Source organism: Triturus cristatus, chromosome 2_1 (genome assembly GCF_964204655.1).
Source record: "Triturus cristatus chromosome 2_1, aTriCri1.1, whole genome shotgun sequence".
Lineage (NCBI taxonomy): Eukaryota > Metazoa > Chordata > Amphibia > Caudata > Salamandridae > Triturus > Triturus cristatus.
The window spans coordinates 948,642,683-948,666,099 of NC_140581.1; the positions used below are offsets into that span (position 1 = coordinate 948,642,683).

General features: G+C 40.2%; 1 protein-coding gene across 22 annotated transcripts in view; it reads right to left on the minus strand.

Annotated features, from left to right (window-relative positions):
* PTPRD (protein tyrosine phosphatase receptor type D) overlaps nucleotides 1-23,417 on the minus strand; it is a 3,784,543-nt gene that overhangs the window by 333,860 nt on the left and 3,427,266 nt on the right. For 14 of the 22 annotated variants that reach the window (XM_085633482.1, XM_085633620.1, XM_085633603.1 and 11 more), the window contains 3 exons: nucleotides 11,075-11,263; nucleotides 9,184-9,201; nucleotides 7,615-7,725 (listed from right to left, as the gene is read on the minus strand). In XM_085633482.1, coding sequence (XP_085489608.1) covers nucleotides 7,615-7,725; nucleotides 9,184-9,201; nucleotides 11,075-11,263 — 318 coding nt within the window. The remainder of the gene's footprint in view (nucleotides 1-7,614; nucleotides 7,726-9,183; nucleotides 9,202-11,074; nucleotides 11,264-23,417) is intronic. The other 8 variants (XM_085633637.1, XM_085633629.1, XM_085633583.1 and 5 more) reach the window with 1 other exon arrangement.

Consider the following 23,417-nt stretch of genomic DNA (forward strand, 5'->3'; position numbering starts at 1 on the left):
GACATTAATATTATATATTTATACATATATACATATTGGTATATATGCATATATATATATATATCGGAAGAAGAACTGGAGGGTCAACAGCATGCTTGAGTTGTGTACCAAGGCCAACTTCAATGCTGCGTTCTTCCAGTTGATGTGGATAAATGTGCTTAACCACATTGTCACATCACAAACCCTGAAACACACCACCTACAATACATTGAAAGTGCAATTTTGTTTGCTTTCAGACTCAAAGTGGATGCAGCCTCAAGACCTCACACTACTACCAAAACAAACAGAGAAAAACATAGGCATATAATCACATGAAAAGAAATATGCAATACCAGTACTGGATTTCGACATGCAGGCAAGCACATGACTGAGGTCTAGGCAACCATGCTTAGGAAAACATAGGCATGAAATTAAATACAAAGAAATAATAAAGAAAAAACACTAAAAAAAACTGAATAGGGTTAGGTGAATGTGAGAAATTGATATTTGAAACCATAGAAGAGTGGGAATAGAAAGAGTGTGGAGTGGATGTGGATGCAGATTACATACCGGTAATCTCCATTTTTGATGTCCAGCTATTTATCACCTTCGTATTGAGCTCTCTCAGTTAGGAAGAGATCATCCTCAGACACAGGAAACTTGTCTGTAATCGAATAATGTTCTCTCCCTTTCATATATTATGGTTTATACACCAGCCCATCACTCCCAATCATATCTCTAAACACTAAAGAAGTCGATACAAAATAAATTGCCACAGAACAGAGGCATGAAGAGGGAAATTTGGACTGTGATAATGAACAGCTGGAACACAGTAATGAAGAGTACCGGTGTGAAATTTGATCATTACTTCCAGGCTTGCTTTTCATCAATACAGTCCTTCCTCTGTGAAAATGTCCCAGAATCTGAAAAAAGGGATGATGTGCACACTAGACAGCAGGTCTTCATAATATATAATAATAAGGGGAAGTTTATGTGACAGTAGCATGAATGCCACACTGCAAGATAAGGCAAAGAACAAACAAATTAAAGTTACTCATGGATTAATTAAGTATATCTGGCAATGTACTGTTGCCCAAGCTTTAGGGGTCTAAAGATATTTCAGATTTCTTGTTTGTAAAAGTCAATCAATGATGCACTATCTTTTCCCTGCAAAAGGCAGAAATGCACCATGGTATAACAGTCTATGACAGAGTTTTGTAGGCAAGATAACGGAACATTTCTATCTGCAGGATTAAAAGAGACATTAGTCTAAAAAGGCAATTTACATTAAGGATTAATTAAGGTCACTTATATCTGTCCAGGTTGGATGTCACTAAGAGTAGATATAAATGGTGAATCCTCAAAAACCTTCAGAAAATCATCTTAATTTAGAAAATCTCTCTGTTTGCACTCTAAATGTAAAATAAGGCTCGGAAAGTATACCATGTTGACGTAATAAATACCATTTGAAAATTACTGTGGAATGTCTTATGGAGACAGAAGTCAGAGCTTGTAGGTGCAACAATGAAGATCTGCTTAAACAAGTGGCAATTCAGAATAGATATGTATTTAAAGTTGTTACCCAACTTGGCAAAAAATAAACATAGTAAGATTAGAATGCAAAATTCAGGTGGATATCAAGTGACCACACCTGGAATGATGGAGCCTAGTTTGCTTAATTTATTCTGCATGGTTACATGAGAAAAGAACCATAGGTTGGTAAAAGGTGTACATTAATAAGGTTTGTTATTCAACTGAAACTTAGAATTGCAGGAAAACAACCAAGAAGCCCAGACATTCAATCAGTGGTGAGACATCTATCTAGAGCACATAGAGTGCCTCTGTCTGAGGCGAGAATATAACCCTAAACAATGATCTTTTCAAAGAAAGAAGCTTCATCAAGGTCTTCCAAGTTTAGCATTACACAAGCTGAAATGACAGAACCAAATCTCAATCTCAAATCTCAATTTGCAATATCAAAACAAAATGCATCTTCTACTGATAAGAATTATCTGGAGCCTGCCAAACACAAAATCACCTTCTCATAGTCAGCGGAAGTTTAATACAAACTAAATTGCCCACTCATTGTTCAAAGGAGAAGAGGCATCACTGAAAGTTGTGGAGGACAACTAAAACATGGACTGAGTTATCTCAGTTGGATGATTTAGGGATCATTATTTAGAAAAAGGGGGTTTGTAAAAATGGAAACCAAGACCTAAGAGGCTGCTTCAGGAGACTGCAGATATATCACAGACAAAAATACTATGATCCACTGAGGACATATAAACCTACCAGTTTATGAAGGGTAAGATGGAATCCTAACAGGTGTATTTAAATTACTATTCTCACACATCCAAAATCCTAACATCAAAATGTAATAGACCCTATCCCGGTGAGATTACGCTTGAAATCTGCAGAGAGGATTATATTTTAAGAGAGTTGCCCAGCCTTCTATGCATACATTTTCCTGGATATGGAACCTTAGCAACATACAGGCTTATGGTAGTTGTCATGTTGTCACTGAAATTGCTTTTATTCCTTGGACGATCCATCAGACAGCTTGGATCATATCTACCAAATATCTACTACTGCTTTTGATAAGGTATAAGTCTTGAAAACGTCTGCTGAAAAATGTGAGCCACTAAGTCAATCGAAAAACACCCTGAGTCCATGACTGTGTCTAAATTAGGCTCAATACAATGTAAAGAAGTTGCATCTGCAGGTTTGGACTGTCAAAAGACACAACTCATTTGGATCCATCAAGCCATAACCGTAGTTCCTTCTGATGCATAGCATGGTGGCCTTATTTTGTGAAAAAATAGCTTTGCTCCAGGCTAATATGAGCATCGTTTCAAAACATTCACATTGGACAAGCACTTACAGTCATAAAGGCTTACTTTACCAGTATTATTATTAAACTTAACCCACAACATATCATTGAGAACCTGCAACACAAACACAATTTGCAAGTAAGCCATTGTGCACTCTATGACAAAATGTTTCAGAAAATCTTGAAATGGGGGTTACTTTAAAATTATTTTCCTAAAGTGAAATTAATACAAGATGTAGCTCTCATCAGGATACAAAATGAAACTAAATGTACATGATGGAAAGATTGCTGACTACCTGTGATCAGGGCCCGGAAAGTGGCCATGGAGATATGTATGTCTCCCATAATGCAGAGGTTTATTTGCCTCAAGTCATATTTCAGAAGATTCTGCAAACACTTGAAAACCCATCTCTTCCTTCAAGCATTCAGACTTTTATTTTACATGTTATCCCTATTGTTTCTTTGCCCCGCCCTTTCTTAGCCAGAACTTTAAAATATCCTTTTTGAATTAGCATTTAATGGGAGATCATGTACAAAGATCTATGCTCCTAAATCGCAAAAAAAGCAATACTTTAAATTTTTAGTCCTAATTCAGGCATTAAAGCTTACATTTACCTATGCTCAGTTCCCTGTACTTTAATTACATGGTCATTTCTACTGAACAAATACTAAATCCACAATTCAGCTCTTGTTCAATACCAAGGTTTCATTTTTCAAAATCCTCTGACCTTTTACCAAAAAATGAAATAAAATGCAATCAGTTTGCTGAATACGGACAGCATTGTGCATCTGCTAACAGGCACAAGTTCAAAGTGGGAAAAATCCCTGATCAGTTGTGGCATTACAATATATACCTTTTCTGTGATTGCCCAAAAACCTAATTCCTTTTCCCCAGAAAGATAAGTACATTTCCTTGCACAAAAACTTTTATCCAGGGCTTGAATATTCCACAATGCCATTTAACCAAGATTGTCATCAATCTCTTTACAAAAGCAATGAATGATAAAAAGCTACTAGGTGAATATAAATCCTTACCCCATGAAAATCATTAAACTGACACACAATTCCCTTCACTAGGTTGCAACTGAAGGTTGGATCATATTTATAATGGAGACAATGCTTCTTACCAATGGGGCACCTACGTGGAGTTGTGTTTCCAAATACTACATAGATCACACTCCTATAGATTAGCTAAAGGCAAACTATTAGTGGTTGAAGACTAGATATTGAATGAATGGATACGTAGCACACCCTGCTAAGAGGCTCCATGAAAAGGAAGACTGTCATAGGTTACCTACAAACAGAAAGATCCATCTCTTCCAGTGGACCATGAAACTCTAAAATGAAAAAAGCCTCCATTTATTTCCTAGAAATGCAAATGCAACAGCAAAGTTAAAACAACACACACAGAGCCTGCCTCCAAACATTGTGATGCCAATATTGCCATTGTTATAATCACTTCCAGGACTCCAAATGTCTCTTCTACACAAAAAAGATGCAGAATGACACTAAAACAGGACCATCCATATTATCAATTCAACTCAAAACCAAGCCCCTCAAAGAACATTAGACAGAACTCATTAAGTCCTCAAGATTAAGAAATAATGAGGCATATCAGATGGGTCAAGTTGAGAAGCTTAAAAGATTACTGAACATCTCCTAATTCCAATGATTTTCTAGAATCATATATGTAATAAAAATCATACTACGACATTCTGAAGTTTGGAGGAAAGCTGACATGAAACAGAAGAATGGGGTCAATTGGTTTCAATACCCAGTTAATTTCTACAACCTAATATATGCCAGTTGAAGAAAATAGAAGGAAGGGTGGCATATATTAACTTCATTTTATAGTCAAAGTGAGGGCAAAGCATACATTACCAATTAACCATCGAATTTTAATCAGATGGTTGTCCCAAATACTAGCCAAAGTACAAGCCTACACATAGGAACATATAGAGGAATGCTGAAGGCGATTTTGCCGTGTATACACTGCAAGTGATGAGAATAAGCATTCCCTTTCAAGTGTAGTAATGAGGCAGGTTGCCTATATCTGAGGATGTTTTGACTTTCACAGTTTAAGGACTGCAGAGATGAAGAACAGATACAGATGTGATGTTAGCTAGCTGAAGTTATTACAAGGCAACTTTACAACGATAGATGTGGATATAGCAGACGAAACTGGAATTAAAGGGAACTCCAGTCAAAAATGTGGCAGTGGAATTGGCTTGGTTTTATAAAGCAATAGGGACCAACAATCATGCTTTTTGAATCCCTGGGAGGAGAAACCTACCTTCTAAAATCCCCATTTATAATTCTGGGGCCAAGGAATGTTCAAGTGTGATTTACGGTGTGACAAGGGAGAGGTCCCATAGTGAAGGAACATCCCAACTCTTAACATAAAACATTATGTATTTGGCTGGTTGATCCCTCGCATCACAGAATACACCACCTTAAAACATGCCAGTCCCCAAGCAACTGTACACTGTATATACAGGCATGTTTCTCCGCCATACCCCAGTGGATCAAGAAACAAAAAAGTATCCCATAATGTTTATCAATCAAAAAGAGATGGCAGCTGAGGTTCCCCTTTAATTCTCAAGGTTTTATTATGCTTACACTTAAAGGGGAATTACAGGTTGTAAAGGTTAGTGCATAGACAGAATTAAAGTCTTACAGAACAGGGGAAGTTAGGGCAGTCATTAATGCATTGGTTAATTGTTTTATACACATTTTGAAAGTTATCATGCAATTAAAGATCAGTGTTCCTGCTTCAAATATTTTGACCATGTCTGACAAGGGACACATGCTGGAAGAACAGGGAGTAGGAGATACATGTTGATATTCCATTTAAAACCAACTCTCCACAAAGTCTCTCATATATTAGACAGAAAAAAGTGGGAATACCAGAGGTTGGACATGAGATCTAAATGTTCCATATTCATGCGGATTCAGGCAAGTAGATTATTAACAATCATTCTTACTTTGCACCGTCTTCATTACTGCAGGCACCTTTACAATTTAGCCTAGAGCACCAGTAAAGTAGGGGACATTAAGAAAGACTTGCAAATGAATGATGAGGCCATGGGAGGGGGCAAGAAGAAGCCAAGCTCCAGCCAGTTGGCTTTGGTCACAGAGGACAAGCAGAAATAATTATATTGAAAGTATAACAAAGCCCCTTTCCAAGGAGAATTAGATTTCATGCATTGAGGTTTCCACTGCTATGGTACAAACACCAATCAGAAACAAGGAAAATAACCAAAGAAGGAACACCGATCAGCTGTTTCAAAACAAAAAAATGTGTGTACATGGCTGCCATGCGCTCATGTCCAGTCTCCCATCATGCATCACAGTTATTTAAAAACCAGCAGGCACCATAAGCCATGAGCAGTGCATTCTCAACTAAAATAGTACATTAACATAAAAAAGGCCACAATGCAGCTACATTCATTTCATTTGTATTCTTGGATCTTTTTTAATTATAGTTTTGTAAGGTGGGTAAAAAGTAAAACAAAAACACACCAACCTTCTCGCAGCTCTGAGGGATGTAGGGGGTTTGATGCAGAACACAATGAAATGAGGAAAGGAGAAAAACAAGGGAAACACAGAGAGAGTAAAAAGGCCATATCAAGGCTTACAACTGCTTCTTGAACATCTTTAATTGCTCTAATTAATCCTTCCTACCTCAGCTTGAAAAGTTTGCATTTCCCGCAGCTATCTTGGGGCTAGGAACAACATCTAGCATCATTCTCAAAAATAAAATATTGAATAAAAAATTTAGGAATGCCCCATGTGGAATACTGAGCTGGAATATTTATCAGACTGATCAGTAACCCAAGACGTGTTAGGCAAATCCAATTTCGGTAATAAAATCTCTCTATATATATTTTTTAAGAATGATTCAGAATGAAGCTAGATATTTTCCTAAGATCACCCACACTACAGTAACGAGCTTACAGCTGTTTTACTGGTAATGCATACACCCTCCCACAATACATCTCTTGTTGCCTCATGTACAATTGAGTAGGGCATGAATAATATTAAATACTACTAAATTCTGAGTGAACCAGCTATTGCAAATACTGGCAGACAGTAAGTCTTTCTTTCGGTTTGAAACCAAGGTACACCAAAAGTTAATATTTGTCTGCAGTGTTTATTGCAAAAATATGAATGCATGCTAAAAATGCATTATTGTCACAAAGACAAGTAATTTTGTTCCTAATTACAGCCAGGTCATTACTGCAGTGGCAGGGATTACACTTTTCTGATAAGGCTTACATAGAAAAAAAGGAAGAAGTGGAAGAAAAGGAAGAAAAGGAAGGATAAAATACAATTGTGCTCTGCATATAGTATAGTTGAAGAGTTAGAAGCGTATTTTATGCAACTCCACAGCAGAGGCCATGTAGACATTCACCTCAATGCTCTGAGTAGTATTTAGAGCTGATTAGTAGCACAACAAGCAATCAACTCATGGGTTAAAAGAAAAGAGAGAAAATAAACAAATGCAAAGCACAGGTCTAAATCAATGCAGGAAAAAGTAGAAACCAGGATGTAAAAATGTAAATATACTTACAAACCATAAGTCACGGGATAGATTGGACGAAAGAGAGCGGCCTTTCCTCTTAAATATATATATATGCATACAAATATAAACCCTTTCTCCCAGCTGTTTAAAGAACATTATTTTCATTTTACTATTACCATATCAGTATTCCCAATACTGTAGCAACTGCACAGATCCTGAGAGCCTTCTAATACCCCTGAGCCTGAATGAAGAGTGGACTTCGGGGTTATGACATTCCTACCTCTGACATATAGATTGGCAGGGGCGGAATAGCGTGTACCCGCACTGTTGGTTGCAACACATTCATATTTGCCTTGGTCAGACTCTTCACTTTGTTCGATCTGGAGGGCACCTGTCGGGACAGAAAATACAGAGCCACAGAAAATATTAGCAAGCAGCCGTACAAAGTTTGCACGTACACAGCATTTAACAACAACGCCGTAGTGAGGGTCCATTGAACGCCGGTTCATATTCTCACTAGGGTTTACAGACAGAAAATGAGGTGATGAGAAAAATAGAGAGATTATTTATCTTTCACATTATCAACAATACAAGCATTAGCAAGCAATTGATTTATCATTTTTTCATAGAAATAATGCACTACAAAACTTCTATACTAAACCATTACAATGATGATGAGTGAGACTGCTTCAAGGAAGCATGACATTTAAATAAATAACATGGGATCAAATTGTTGTGTTTTGATTTTAATTTTTATAAAAGTTGTACAAAAGAGTTGTACTCCTTAAAAAGGCAGGGGAATTCCAAGAAAGTCTTCTCCCAAAGAATGTCAAAAATTTGCAGCAAGAACAAAAAGGCTGCTTGGAGAAAACAACTGTGTTAGTGAGCTATAATCTTCAAAATATTCCTTTAGAGAAGCAAAACTCCCTTCAAGACATGCAGATTTGCAAGAAAAGAAAGACATTTTTGCACGATTTACAATGTGTTATGTTGCTGAAAAAGAAAGTGCAATAGGATTAGGAAAATAAAAATGAATCAAAATCGGTGCCAGTGCTGTGTAAAGAAGTACCAATCACTGCTTAAGGGCCTCCAAAAGGCCTCCCTAAGACACCCATCAAAATCCACAAGTGGGATTAGCAGTGTGGTGTCAAAACCCAAGAAAAAGGCAAAACAAGAATTAGACAGGTGAAAATGTTGTTCACTGCATCAAAATCCAGCATATAAACATACCACCAGGAATATCGGTTTTAGAAACTTTCATTTCCAAAGGCTGAGGTATAGAAGATCCAAAAGGCTGATGACGAAGAAATCCAAGAACAAAAATAGAATTGGATAAAAAGCTTAGCTGTAATTTATAAGGGGACAAAGTTGTGTTTAACTTTTCTGAAGTCAAAAGAAAAAAATGGAAGCACAAGAAGAAAAAACCTTCGAAAGGATAAAGACAAAAAGACGATATCCCAGGTTGTCTTCTGCATGTCTGCCACTGTTCTCCAGACCTTCCTGGCTTTGGTCCAGAATATGAACAGCTAAGGAATAAAAATGATTTTTTTTTCTCTCCAGTTGGACAAAAAAAAGAAAAAAAGAGGGACAAATGGTAAGCTGTGACTGGGCAGTGGTCAAACGACCTTGATATGCTTTCGTTGAAGCATATCACAACTTAAATATTTGTCTTAAAAATGAGATATGGGCGAAAAGAAAAAAAAACAAGATGATGTTTTTTGAAAATAAAAGAAATTTAAACAAGAGGGAAATATATGATTTTTGATTTAATACAGAACATACATGAAGAGGATGAAAGGACAAGGGGATGAGTAAGATCATTCTGGGAACATTGGTTCAGCACTCTTACCTCTTATTGGTGTACCACCTGGGTGGAAAATATGAATGCAAATAAGATTAGAAAGAAGAATCATTAGTACGAGAAGAAGGAGACTAGGGTGTTGAAGGAAGAATAAAATTAGATTTACAGAATTAAAATGGTCTTATAAACGTCTTTAATATACTTGTATAACATGTACGGTATATATTTGAGAGTTTTGTTAGGTCAAGAAAGCAATTTGCACTATTCCACAGAAGGCAAACACCAAAGGTGGTAGCATTGCCTCTCTCAGTGTCAACTGAGTTATTGTTCTTTCCATTTTATATTTTCTTTTAAGATTAAAGATAGATTTAATAAACCTCAAATCCGGTGTGTAACATTGAAATTGAGGATTCCATTACTTTCAAAGTTTGGACATTATTAGATGTGGTGCTGAAAAATATACTGAATAGATAAAAAATATTTAGGATACAGTGAAGGATATCAGGAAACAAACAATGGTGTTTGGGTTGAGGTGGTTCAAGGATCTATTGCACAAGGTCTAGGTGAAAGGTGTGCACTTTTATATCTAGAGTAGTGTTTCTAAAACTGACACAACAATGTTTTTGTGAAAGGGCGTGTTTGAGTGCCACTACAGAGGTCTGGTGACTACGTTGGCCATAGTAAAATGCATGCCATGCATTTTAACAATAAGAAGAGGAGGAAGAATAATCTCAATATAGGAATTAGTGGGGTGAAGTGCGCGTCAGAACTAAGCACTTACCAATAGATTCTGGAGATTTAAATACGGAGAGAAGAAAGACAGCATAAAAATATTATTATATTCCTTATAATTTGGTACAAATGTTTCAGTTATAGCTTAATATCACTAAATCTACGTCATGTGAAAATATGTATTCTCAAGGCACATTAACAGGAGGTTAATTTACACAATTCTGTTGACAACAAGCAAAGAGGTAGTTAACAAGACGACTTAACATCACAGGACAGGTCAAAAGCTGAGAGCTTTGGGAAGACAGATGACTAAACAGCTTAGACTCTACAGCAAGATCACTATTTATGTCAATGCAAAGACTACACATCCCCTGCATTACTAGGGGGTGCATTTTGCAATAATCATCTTTTAAATATTAGTAGTTTTAATCCATAGAGAGCAAAAGAATAAACTGGGAGTGAGGAGCAAGGGCTAGAGGAAAGTGCAGTTGGCAAAAAGAGGGCAACAAAGGCTGGAGTCTACACCAAAAAGCAGGCCTCTGTAGATCCAGAGACTATGGGAATCAGGAAGCATTAGCACAAGTGCACACTACTGTGGCTACACGTGTATCGAATAAATCTTTGATAGTATTATAGGCGTCCCTTCACTCCACCAGAGTCCTCTTTTTAAGGTCTGGTAATGCAATGAAAAACATACTGTGTTTGGTGTGTCCATTAGAAGATGTGTCAAAAGTTACTTAACTTTGGTGGGTTCACATAAGACAAACCACAAAACACACCTTTCATCAATGCTTTTAGTGCTTCACATGAATGTTTAGGATGCAATGGAAGAAACCATTGGAACTTTCTGTGAAAGTTCTGAATGGAGCCCAAATGTCTAAATTAGTATGGATTTTATTTTTTAAAAATAAAGGTGAAAGAAAGAGGAAGAAATGGATCTGTCAAATACTGCAGTTTAGCAGTAGAGAAATGAAAATATCCAAAACTACAGTCACAGCAGTGAGCGATGAGGAGTTAAGAGAAGCTGCAAAACATACAAAGGAAGACAGAGTTTGGAACAGGCCATGACAAGACCATAGACATGGAAGGCACACTGAGAAACACAAATAGGAGGAGAAGAGGAAGAAAAATCATTACCTAGAAATAAAAATATAAAGGTGAGCAAGAGTAAGTTCTGGAATTTTTGGTAAAGGTAACAAGACCTTACCTGATCGCAATTGCTTGATGCGGCCCATAGTATTACTCGTATCAACAGGTAGAAAGTCTTTAAACCATGAAATTTCAGGATCAGGATTGCCACTGGCTGCGCACAGCATTGTGGCTGTTCGAGTACGTTCAACAACTTTCAGCTGAGGGCCCATATCTATGGTGGGAAAACCACGAGGAATTTGGTCCTCTAAAAAACAAATAAAAATTGTAAATGGAATTGAGAAACATACACAAATAATAATTCATCTACACATGGCACATAGAAAAATATACATATTTGGGGTTTTGTAATTTACTTGCATGCACATACTGTATGAAGATTGAAAAAATGATCATCAATCGTTCATGTTCATATGTAATGGGAATATTGTAACTAGGAACACTTCTCATTAAGTTGTTTCATCCTGCTTTATCTGAACAAGACCAGAAGTTAATGATCAACATGAGCAATTCCCTTTTTGAATCAGCTTGCTTTTGTAGTCCTCAGGTTCGCATTTTAAATTACACTAAAAAAAAAATCGTTATACACTATTGAAGTGATATTCAGTTTCATAATACAAGGAAGTTGTCATTTCTCCAGACATTTTTGCCAATGGTAGCTGATCTTGTTTCAGGTCATATAATTACGTTGTTATCCTTAATCTTATTGAGCATGGAAAAATTTATACTTGGCTCGAAACACAGTCCAAATCTATATGATTTTTGCACCAACAAAAATGGGAAGCCCAACTAAGGTCATATTAACGTGTTCCTAGCAAGACGGACAACGTAGTGTTTTTTTCATAAGAGAAGGACCGCAAGGACGGCGAGGAGCAGGAAGGAGAGCAGCCAGGCAGAGGAGGAGGCAGCCACGCAGGTAAGTGCCTTCTTCTTTTTTTTTTTTATTAATTTGGGAGGGTGGAGGGGCTGGCTAACTCCGCTCCAGCATGGAGGGGAGTTTTTGCCTAAACTCCGCATTTGGAATGGAGCGCGGAGTAGGCAAAAATTTGCAAACTTCGTTGACGGAGCGGAGTTAACTGCCCGGGTTAACCAAGATACGCCCAGGCTGACGTAGCATGAATTAAACAAGTCTGTATAAACACATCAACAAACACCATAAGGGGCGTTATGGTAAAGCATTATATGAAGGTAGGCAGCAGACTTCTACATAGCCGAAACCATTTCATAGCATTTTGGACTTAATTCACAAACATATTTTGTCCATTAGAACATGTGATTTTCTCCTGGGAATTCAGGAGAAAGTCACACCGAAACCAGTTAAGGGTAGGTCACACTTGCTCATTAACAGCAACTTTGTGAATTGTGTTGTTTATGACTCCGAGTGGAAAGGAAGAAATTAGGTAATGCATGTTCTAATTGAAGGGCAAATCTATTATAGCTACATGGTGTGCAAGGCTGCTTGAGACAATGCTCGTCTTAACCTCTTCAGTGCCCCGCCCTTTCCACGCCCTGTGCCGGGCGTTTCATTAGCGGGCGGGGTTCATGACGAGATTGTCTCGTCATGGGCACAGCGCAACCGCGCTCCATGACGAGACTATCTCGTCATGGGCACTGAAGGGGTTAAGAAAGAAATTGCCAAAATGTTTAATTGTTCTCTACCTGATTGGAATAGCAACTAGTCACTAGGGGCCTCATTTATGATTTTTTTGCCATAGGGCAGGGCAGCAGCGCTTGTTGCTGCGCTGCTCTACCATAAAAGAAAAGGGCAGGAATGTGCCATATCAATTGGATACAGCGCATTCCTGTCCTTTTTACCAGCACCGGCGCACAATGGGATGCCGTGCGTCAACGCAGGCATCTTTGCACCATGGTGCAATGGTGCCCACGTTGCAAGGATGATTATTTTTGTGCAGGAAGGTAAACCTTTCTGCACAAAAAAATCAACAAGAGGCTTTTTCTTCTTTCAATGTGTGCTGCAGAACACAGCACACATAGAAAGAGGAAAAACGAGGAGAAGCTAATGTTTTTGGCGCCGCCTCAGACTTACGATTTCTTGTAAATCTGGGGCAGTGTTAAAAAGCCAAGGATGTTGCTGGGAACACCCCCAGCAACACCAATGGAATGCCCCTTTCACGCCGTTTTCTGCATGAAAGCGGCACATATTTATGAGGCCATGAAAAGCCAGGTAACTTGGCTTTACGTGGCCTTATAAATATGGCAGTGGCACATTGCCCCACCGGAACGTCAAATAAGTGACTTTCCGGGGGCGCAAAAGTGCCGGCAGGCCCTGGATGTTTACATTTTTTTTTTAAGTTTTCATATCTATTAGTCTTATTGGCAGCACTTATGGAATACTGCAACCTGGAACATGGGCTCAAGTTTCTGGAGGACCAATTGCTTAGGCACATAATTTAGATTATGTTTGTCCCTAAGGCACTTCTATCCAGTGGAAACGGGACTGGCCACCAGACATGCGGTGGTCCCGCAGCCATGATTAGGATGAGACTGCCACCCTGGCGGTTGCCTTCCGCAAGTTAACACTGAGGCGGTTGCTGCTCACAGCAGCACCCGCCGCAATGTCCAAATGACATGACGTGCATTCCCATGCACAATGTGGCAGGCACCGCACTGTGCCTGCCACCTTGTGCATGGCAATGTATGGGGGTACCATAGGTGCCCCCCAAGTGCACCCCTCCCCCTGGGGGCCCGCAACGGGCCCCAGAGCGATTCACCGCCAGACTTTCCATGGCGGCCTCGCCGCCATGGAAAGGCCTTAACAGCAATACGTCCTAAAATGGATGGCGGTGCCACCATATTAGGGGCCAATACCGCCCAGCCGGCAAATGGAACGATTGCCGACCGGCAGAAAAGCGGCGGACGCACTTTGCGTCCACCGCGAAACCCCCCGCCGTAGTAATAAGGCAGAGGGTTTCACTTGTTACAATGTCGTGACAGTCGCCACCGCCGGCTCGGCGGTGGCGAATGTCACGACATCATAATGAGCCCCATAGTTGAGAAAATGATTTAGCAGTTCACAACAATAGTTGCCCCCTCCTACACAGTGGAAAACAAAAATCACCCAGCCGCATTTTTTCTTGAAACCATACACCAACTATTACTTCCACTCTACATGCTGTACACATGAACATTTGGCAATTAATACACCAGTTCCATAAATTTGCACAGAGAAGTGTAAGGTATGCCTACCAGCAGCAAGGCACACATACAATGAGTCAGTGAGGTACCAGGGAAAGGAGGTCTGGGCACTAATGGTGACCAAGAGGCTTTGCCACAGAGAATAAGAGAGACACAGGGATCATGGAGATTCACGTGCCATAGAACATTAGGGGTTGAAAGGGAGATACAGACTAAAGGAGACATGCAAAGACAAGGACAAGCAGTACCAATAACAGTCAAACAGAGGGAAGTAAACAGCAGTAGGGAAACAAGGCCAGATAGACAGCACAGACTTGAGGCAACAGAGAAAAGGGACTGACACATGGAACCTGGGACAGGGAGACAGAATCAGAGAGAGTCAGACACTGGTTTACACTCGGGTAGGGAGACACAGAAATTGGAAAGGGTCAACAGAACACTAGGACTGATAGACATGGGTATTGTGACTAGTCTGTGAAAGAGACAGGCACTGCGATTAAGAGACACAAACACATAGCCCGACTCTGAGAAACTAAAACTGTGGGACTGGGAAACATACCGCTTGACAAGGATGATTGACCACACAAACACAGAGACACATAGACATGCACAGTGGGACAGGGAAACAACAGTGAGACAAAGAAAAAAAGACAATGGGTCAGGGAGGACAGAGGCCTTTCACAGGGAGATGCAGATATTGATACCAGGAGACACAGGCACTGGGATAAGGACACAGTGTAGAGTATACTTGGACATCAAACACAGTTTTAAAATATGTACATCAGCGTCCAGTTTATGAGGACACTATAAACCTCTGTCTGAGACTGGGGTGCGCAGAAAACAACACTACAACAGTGACACACAAAGAAGTCAGAGACATGACTGTCACTGACAGAACACACTAACATGAACACTAGGACAGAAAACATTACCTAGAAAAATAGGACACTAAGAAACATACACAGTGCTGGGAACGCACTGTCTCAGGAACAGTGAGAGGTGGGCAAAATAAAAGGGAGACTTGGGTGTAGACATAAAGATACAGATGCTAGGGCAGTGAGAAACAGTGAAATTGTGAGATTTAGACATCAGGACAGAGACCACTGACATGCACACAAGGACAGGGAGACAGCTACACTCACAATGATGGAGAAGCTAAAGTACTCATTGGAGCAGAGAACACTAGGATAGGGAGAAACCAATGCACACGCTGCGTCTTGGACAATTAACATGACCAATGCAACAGGATAAGAAGGCCAGAGGGTCAGGAAGGCAACCTAACAATAGGATGGGAGTCACCATCCTAAAGCTAGCCAACCTGCTCATTTCTGCCTCCCCTGCTTTAAAAGAAACAACCACTTCCTCACAATTTTAATTCAGATTGTTCAAGACTGAAAGAGACACATTACTATACATATTTTCAGACACTCCTTGTCCATTATCTGGACAATGGCACAGATTCCCTGTACTAGAAGTGTGTAGCATAACCTGACTCATTTCATCGGTAACCTCTCTTGACACACTAGAGGAAGAATACTTAATTGGAGAAATGATATAATGTCTTAGCCACCTAATAAAGTGATGCATGTTTTAATTGTTGATTGTGATATAGAACTATCTTGTCCATCAGAAGGATCTACCATGTTGAGAACGAACACATATTAGGAACAAGCTATGAGGAAATGGCTCACACAAATTGCCTCTGAAACAAACTGGGTGATATGAGTGAAAGTTCCAGGTTTACAACAGTGATTTTATCCCAATTTCACAAAGACCTGCTCTAAAACATGACTGAAAAAGTTTGAGACAAACTTGACAAAACTTTTCCAAATACCAGTTGTTCATAAATGTATCGAAGATGCTCCTTGAATCTCCATGTTTGCTCTAATGCAAAACTTTGAAGAAAAACCTAAAAGGTAGCTCCATAGCAAATCACTATGTCAACTACATACGAAATGTATACCTGTTCATGTTTCTAGGCAGTTTGCTGCTTGAGTTTTGCTATGATATTTGCCTTAAGTGTTCACATGGGTTTTGTCAAAAAGAGTGGGACCACATGTAAAATATAGTGGTTAATGAATACATATGTCTGTTACCTTTAAAAGCAAGAAAAATGTACTTTTAAAAGATTCTTTGCTTTACTGAAATTCTAATTTTTGAGCAATCAAGAATGGTGTAAAGAAACAATCAATAGTCGCTTTATAGTACAAATTTTGTGAAAAAAATATCTTCCTCGACAGAGATCGACTGCTAATCCTTCAGTGGACAAACATAATTCACTTTGAATTGTCCAAAGATAATGACATTATATTGTTTGCCCTAAAATCAAGTGATCGCTTCAATCGTTTCCTTGAAGCATTTTAAGCGAATATTCCATCTGTCTTGCTTTGAACACCTGACAAACATTCTGACTTTAAATATCCCACAGGGACATCTTGATTAACAGCATGGCACATACATATAATTAACTTTTGCGTTCAAAATTTTCCTTCAAGCATACCTGTTTTTTCAAAAATGAAAAGGCTATGTGCTTTCCCAGCCAGTGGGCTCCCAAGATTTAGATTGCGGAGTCACTGGTGATGGGTCTTGGTCAAAGAACTCAACATGCAATAACCGGTTGCAAATCATAAAAATCTAACCTTTAAAGCACCTGGCAAGGTTTGAATTTATCTCTGAAAACAACCACGCTCTTTTGTACGTGTATGACCTTTTCTTCTTGGCTCAAAAAAGAACACCTTTGAGCCACATTATTTCAAATACACAATCACATAGAACTGATCATCCATCTTACATTTTAATAGGATGCTTTATTTAAATATCTTTACTATCTAACTTCTAATAAGGACGCTTCATTTGATTAATTTCTCCTGAGCAAACAACGTATATGTATGCTCCTCTCCATCGAATTTCATGTAAAATTTTACAATTTATAAGCAGGCCAGTTACACTTGGCCAACTGTGTCTAGTTGTGGATCCAGTTGCCAGCAACAAAATTAGATAATTAACATGACATTAACTGCAACAATAATTTCATTTATAATTAGAATCATTTTCCTAGCTGATCTAGTAGTTAAAATGTACCTAAACCCTTAACATATTTAAGTGATTAGTATACATAGAGGTTTTAGCTTGATTAATTATCAATACCTCCGCATACAAGATACGATCTATTGGCCCTTTTTCTTTATATGAATTAATACACTGCTCACTAAGTGCCCAATTACGAGTGCGGCGGTCTGAGGACCGCCAGACTTGTGCCGGTGTGGCAGTAGTGGTCCAGCCACCGCTGCATCGGCCCTCTGACCGCCCTAATACAGCTAGGGCTGTTGGACTGTCATTGCAGTGTGGATGCCGCCAGGGAACCTGGTGGTGGCGCAGCACTGTAGTGGTAGCAATATACTTGGCAGGACCACCGCAGTCCCACCAAGCATATTCTTTGCCAAGGTTTTCTAGGTGGTTCCTACTCCATGAAAACCGTGGCGGAGAGGAATCAAAGGGGGCCCTGTAGGTCCCCCTTATGTCTTTGGGCCCTGGGGTGCATGCAGGGGGGCACAAATGTGCCCCTCTGTGTGCATGCACAACAGTTCCTGCACAGCATAGACTCTACAGTCCATGCAGGAACTGTTTTTGGCATTCCCATTGCGGTGCCCATTTTCAGAGGCACCACCATGGGAACGCCATAAAAGCCTGTCAGACACAAGGAAACTCAAAATCTGGCGGGCGGCCCGACCACAGGTTTGGTGGTGCAGGAGCGGGCTGCCAGCATGGCGGTCAGCTCCCCCTCCCCCCAAACTCATAATTGGGCCATAGGTCACACACTAACTGTTTCACTAGTTAATTTGGGACAACAAATGCTGCATGCATGTACAAGAAACGAAACTATAGAACTATTACATCTTAACTAGTTATCAATAAGGTGCAGCTGCATGAGCTTGTATGTTACAGAAATTGCTTGGTGCAGATCACAGTTCAGGGATTTGCTATAAATTCAGGCAATGCAGGAAAACAGACTCCTAAAATGTATATTCTATCTTGATATTTAAAAGCGAATGGATGTAGGTTCTTATGTGCCATGTGAATTTGTACATTTATTTTAGTCAGTCCTATAAACTCTTAGAGAATTATATATGATATAGTACCTTGAACTAATTTAGTGTTATATCCTGTTAGGTTACATTATGGGGTAATAGTATAGGGCAGACTACCGTGTACAGGCTGCAGGCTGTAGTACTGATTCATTCACTGGACGTTCGCCACTTGGATATTTTGTTCCAGAACCACATTGGTGTGGGTGGGTAAAATACATGAAGTAGAAAAATCGAGAGTATTCTTTTGTAAGAGTCCCTCAATTATTCCAACTACTCAGAGCCTTTCGTTTTTTTAAGGTCTGCCACAGTAAGGGAGGTTGTTCTGCAACCTGCACTACCAAGGCTGAAGTGAAACTTGGTCAGAGAATAGGTGAACCAAACCATCCAGCACTGACCCTGCAATCACTTTACATTTAAGCACTCAGGATGGCAAACACACTGTAATCATTCCCTGGCACATAGTACTTAAAGGTTCCAACTGAACCATCAAAGTGTCAGCAGCATGTCACTGGTGTCCTTTCTCTTGTGATCAAAGCTTTATGCAATGAGAGCTTCTCCGGTGCCAGTATTGTGAGGCAGGGATGCTGAGGCACATAAAAAGGGAGCTGGATGAATGTAGAAGCACATGCGCATTCTAGTCATCTAAGGCTTAGTATAGCTAACTGAAGGTGCAAAACAATTTTTATTTGGTGACCACAAAAATAATTCACTACACCTAGGCTCTCATAACCAGTACTCAGAGTGGTATACTAAGAGAGAAAAATGCCCAGGGAAACTACAAGTTGTCACTGTGTCCGGACAAGAAATGCCATGTCTGGAAAAGCTGGACCGTATTTTTCTGGGTGTATAGGTGCACCTGGAGAAAAATGGATGAGAGACAAGTAGATGCTGGTGCAGAAGCACAGTCTAGCCCCTGAGCCGCCCACTCCAGCTCTGCAAGTGGAGCAGACAATACTCCCCCCCGCCAACCAGGGAATGCACAGCTTCCCCACCCTCATGACACTCTACCTAATGCTGGCCAAACAGACCCCAACTCCCATCCCCCCAAAGCACATATACCACATACTCAGAGCAAGTGATGAACACCAGAGTTAAACTCCCAAGAACTGGAGACAAACTGCTATATAGGACCCAGTAAGTCCGGATCAGCAAAGTTATTCCCCATTTTAGGAGGTGGTCCACTCAATGAACTACACATGGTTGAATGTCTTCATTGAATACCATCATAACTATTGACTTGAAACCAATTTAACCACACCTAACTGTCTTTCTCCTAATGGCAGCGAATCATAATGCTTTACAAAGCACTTTTAGGGCCCTACTACACATAGGGCACACTTTTCTGTTTTCACTACAGCGCACCTTTAAATAGGTATGCCATGTGCAAATAGGGAAAAGTGTGTCTTATTATTGTGAATGCGGTGCCCCCACGGCAGCCGCAAACTCGTGCTATCATAGGTGCAGAACATTCAAGCCGGCTCCATGTTTCACTGAGCAGAAGGCAACCCACCTGCACTTTAAAGAAAGATGCGAGATTCCTTTGCAGTGTGTGACTGCATCCTCCTGCATGTTGATATCTGGGGGTCCATAGGACCCCCCTTTCCTACTTCAGATGGCTGCCATCAGGGGGTGCACTGACCGTATGCCACCTTTTTGTGGTACACTTTAAGTGCTCCTCCTGCCAGCTTCTTTGTCGCTGCACCCGCATCCATAATATGGTGTGGGTAAAGTGGTAAAGAGATTCCCTCACTTGCATGGGGCCACACTCTGGTACAAATGAGGGACACCCTCTTGAGATAGCGCTGGTGCTACATGTGTACCAGCGCTATCTGTATTACAAAAGGGGTTGCACAAGTAACTGCGGCCCCTTCTGTAATACCAAAGTGTGCTGAGGGCACACAAAGAGGGCTCACAGGGCCCAATGTGCCACTGGGGCACTTTCTGTAATACCGCCAATGGATTTTTATTGAGTATGAAGAAGGGCATTCACTGATTCGCAGAGAAAGAGGTAGTTAAATCACTCTAGTTTAGGTCTGTTTGTGACTGAACTTGATACAGTACTCTCTTTGAGCAGAGAGTACTCAGTAACATGGCTGAATTACATCAGAGTGACATTTTACTGATTTCCTGCAGCTCTAAAATAGGGAAGAAGTGGAATCTATAAAGATCCCAACTGACATTAGTGGCACTGAGCAGCCAGGAGCCAGGTTACATTGGCAGAAACACCAACTGAGGCTTTGAGTGTTACTTTTCTAAAATTGTGCGAAACTATCTGCACCAAAGGTATTTTGAAATTAAGCCCTATCAAAAAATCCCTTGAAGAGTATATCTACAATTGCGATGAAAGAGCAGTGGATACAACCAGTGTTTGCTGTCTTGCTGCAGACAGCTTCAGCTGTCTGCTGCAGACAGCATTGTAATGATTACCTCTATACTTCTTGGACTGGTACTGATGCTTGATCATGTTTGGGTGGCCTCTTTGTTTAACTTTGCTGCTACTGATTTAACTATTTCTTCCCACTGCTGATATTAGGGAACTACTTTTCTGTTTGTCCCCCATCATTTCTGACTGAGCACTCCATGGAAGTGCATTACCACTCCTCTATCTTGCTTTCTCTCTCTACCCATCTCACTCTGTCATTCTCCATCTCTACCAGATCAAATGCATTCTGGTGCTCTTTTTCCTTGTTCTCCTCTTTATTTGCCCATCTTACCCCGAGCACTCCTGTGGTTCAGTGTCAGACTTAATCATTCTCTGTATTCTCCTGCTTCTCTTTCCGTTCCTCTCTCTCTCTCTCTCTCTCTCTCTCCCCCACCCTCCCTTCCTCCCTCCCTCCTTCCCCTCTGCAGCTCTCGTGCAGCATGTCACTGTTGGAAATGCCAATAAAGGATGCTTTTAAAATAGTATGGACTTCGGCAAAGCCAATATCACCAGACAGCCCTCTTGGAAATGTATTTTTACACATATAAGATGCCCGCCACACTGGTTGATGCAATGTGAAGTAACGTAGTGTGACGCAATATGGCAGCCATCTTGCAAGAATATTAGTTTTTCTTCCAAGATGGCCCTCACATTGCATGATGCCACATGGTGAGACACAACATTGCAGCTATCTGAGAAGAATTACAAAAAAATCATATTCCAAAATGGACAAATGCTATTTTTTAAACATTTAAGATGACCCACATGTTCAGTCTACAGCAATGTGAGATCAATCTTGGAACTATAGAACAATGCACTTCCAAGAAGGCTGGCCACTGCTACTGACAGGCAAAGCCAATAGATGCAAACAACATGTATTGGTGAAGCCAGAAAGACTCAATTTTCCAATGCGTGTTACTATTTTGATGGGGGGGGGTTAGGCAGTCTGTGATGATAATAAGTCCATGTTCAAGTAAAGTCAGGGTTTTCATGAAGGTCTTGGGCCTCTTGACCTCCACTGATGAATTTTGGATAGTTTCTGATGTGGCCCATAACAGCATAATACAACTACAAAAAAGGGACTGGGGGTCTAAGAGGAAGCACAATAAGTGATGTGTATGCTGATAGAAGGTAGCTCTTCTTTTAACCCTGGCAAACCGAGCTGAGCAAGATTTCCATCAAATTGTATCGTTGTGATAGAGCTAAAGTGTCAAGCTCTGTAGGTCAGTATTATCACGTGGTAATCTGCCACATCCATGAGGGTAACCTTTAAATCATAAGGATTCCCTCCGTGGCGAGCTCATACGCTCTTCGTGGATGCCATTCCCAACCAAGGCAAACAATTGATGCCATAGCGTGTTGAAAAAAACATAGAAAAAACTGTGAAAAAAACTATGTGATGCAGTGCAGTGAGATTTAAAAAGGTTATGTGAAAAGATGTTTTGACAATATCTCTTTCCTCACACCTAGTAAAAACCGAAGAGTTAACTAGAGTCCCTGCTACTGACTCATAGCAGAAAACACTGTGACTCCTTCTACATGGTCAACATGTTTCAGCCTAAATGGAATTGGTCCAGGCTTTCTTCAGGACCAAATCGCAGCTACTGCACATTAACCAGAAAACTTCTTATATCTAGACACTGTAATAAGAAGAACCATACAACCTCGCTTGATGCGAAACCTTCATTTGCAGGATGCAATCATCACCCTGAGTGGTCAAGGCCCAAACCTCACCTCCCTGGAACCTTCCTCGGGTATAGATGAGGCCCCGCTCTGTCCGTCGGTACCTCTGGACTCCCACCGAGTTCTGGGAAGGAGGCCTATAACAGCATAGCATGAAAATCAATGGCATGGCTCAGACGTTCAGAGAATATACAATGGAGGTATTATTAGTTCGACTCCTGGCTGACCTACATATCAGAATAGCATGGATGGAGTTAATGCTTATTGGGGGAAACATTTTTAATGAATTCAACCTTATCGCTTGAATTTTATTGTATTTTATTGTGTATTCATTTATTATTTCTGTCGTGCCATATTGTGTTTGCCAAAGCAGTTCTGGATAAATGTATTATTTACTAATACAACTGCACTTGGCAATTTCTTTTACCCACTGACATTTTCTGGTGAAAGGTGCTAATTTAATTTCCTGGCTCTGGGACTGGAAGGAATGGCATAGGGCCAGAATCTCACCTTGAAGCAATTTAAGATCCAGGCAGCAGAAGCAAAGCTTCCCTGAAGATGCTGGGTTTGTTACAGCAGGCTAAGCTGACTCTCAGGTGAAGATGATGATCAATATGAGAGCAATGCCTTCAAATGCATTTAGAAAGAAATATGATGTGCGAGAGATGCAGTTATAATAAAATTCAAGAAAGAACTCACACCAGAATTAGAAAAGCAGAAAAGTACTAACTGGCTTAAACCAACAGCCTCACAATAAAATAAACGGAACAAAATAATAACATGAATTGGGATGATACATAGGGATACAAATATGTCTATACATTTATTTTTGGAGAACATAACATTTGGATGAATGTGTGACGGTATTCCGCAAGCCGGAATCACACTGTGTCTTCATAGCGCCGTGATTTGTACGTCTATATTACTCATTCATTAAGCACACATGTCGTTATATCGACCCGGCTTAGGGGGGGTCCTGGATTTTGGACTAGGTTCATTTACTATTCCAACGCCAGTCGGCGCAACAGTAGGGAAGGTGTTGGACTTTAGAT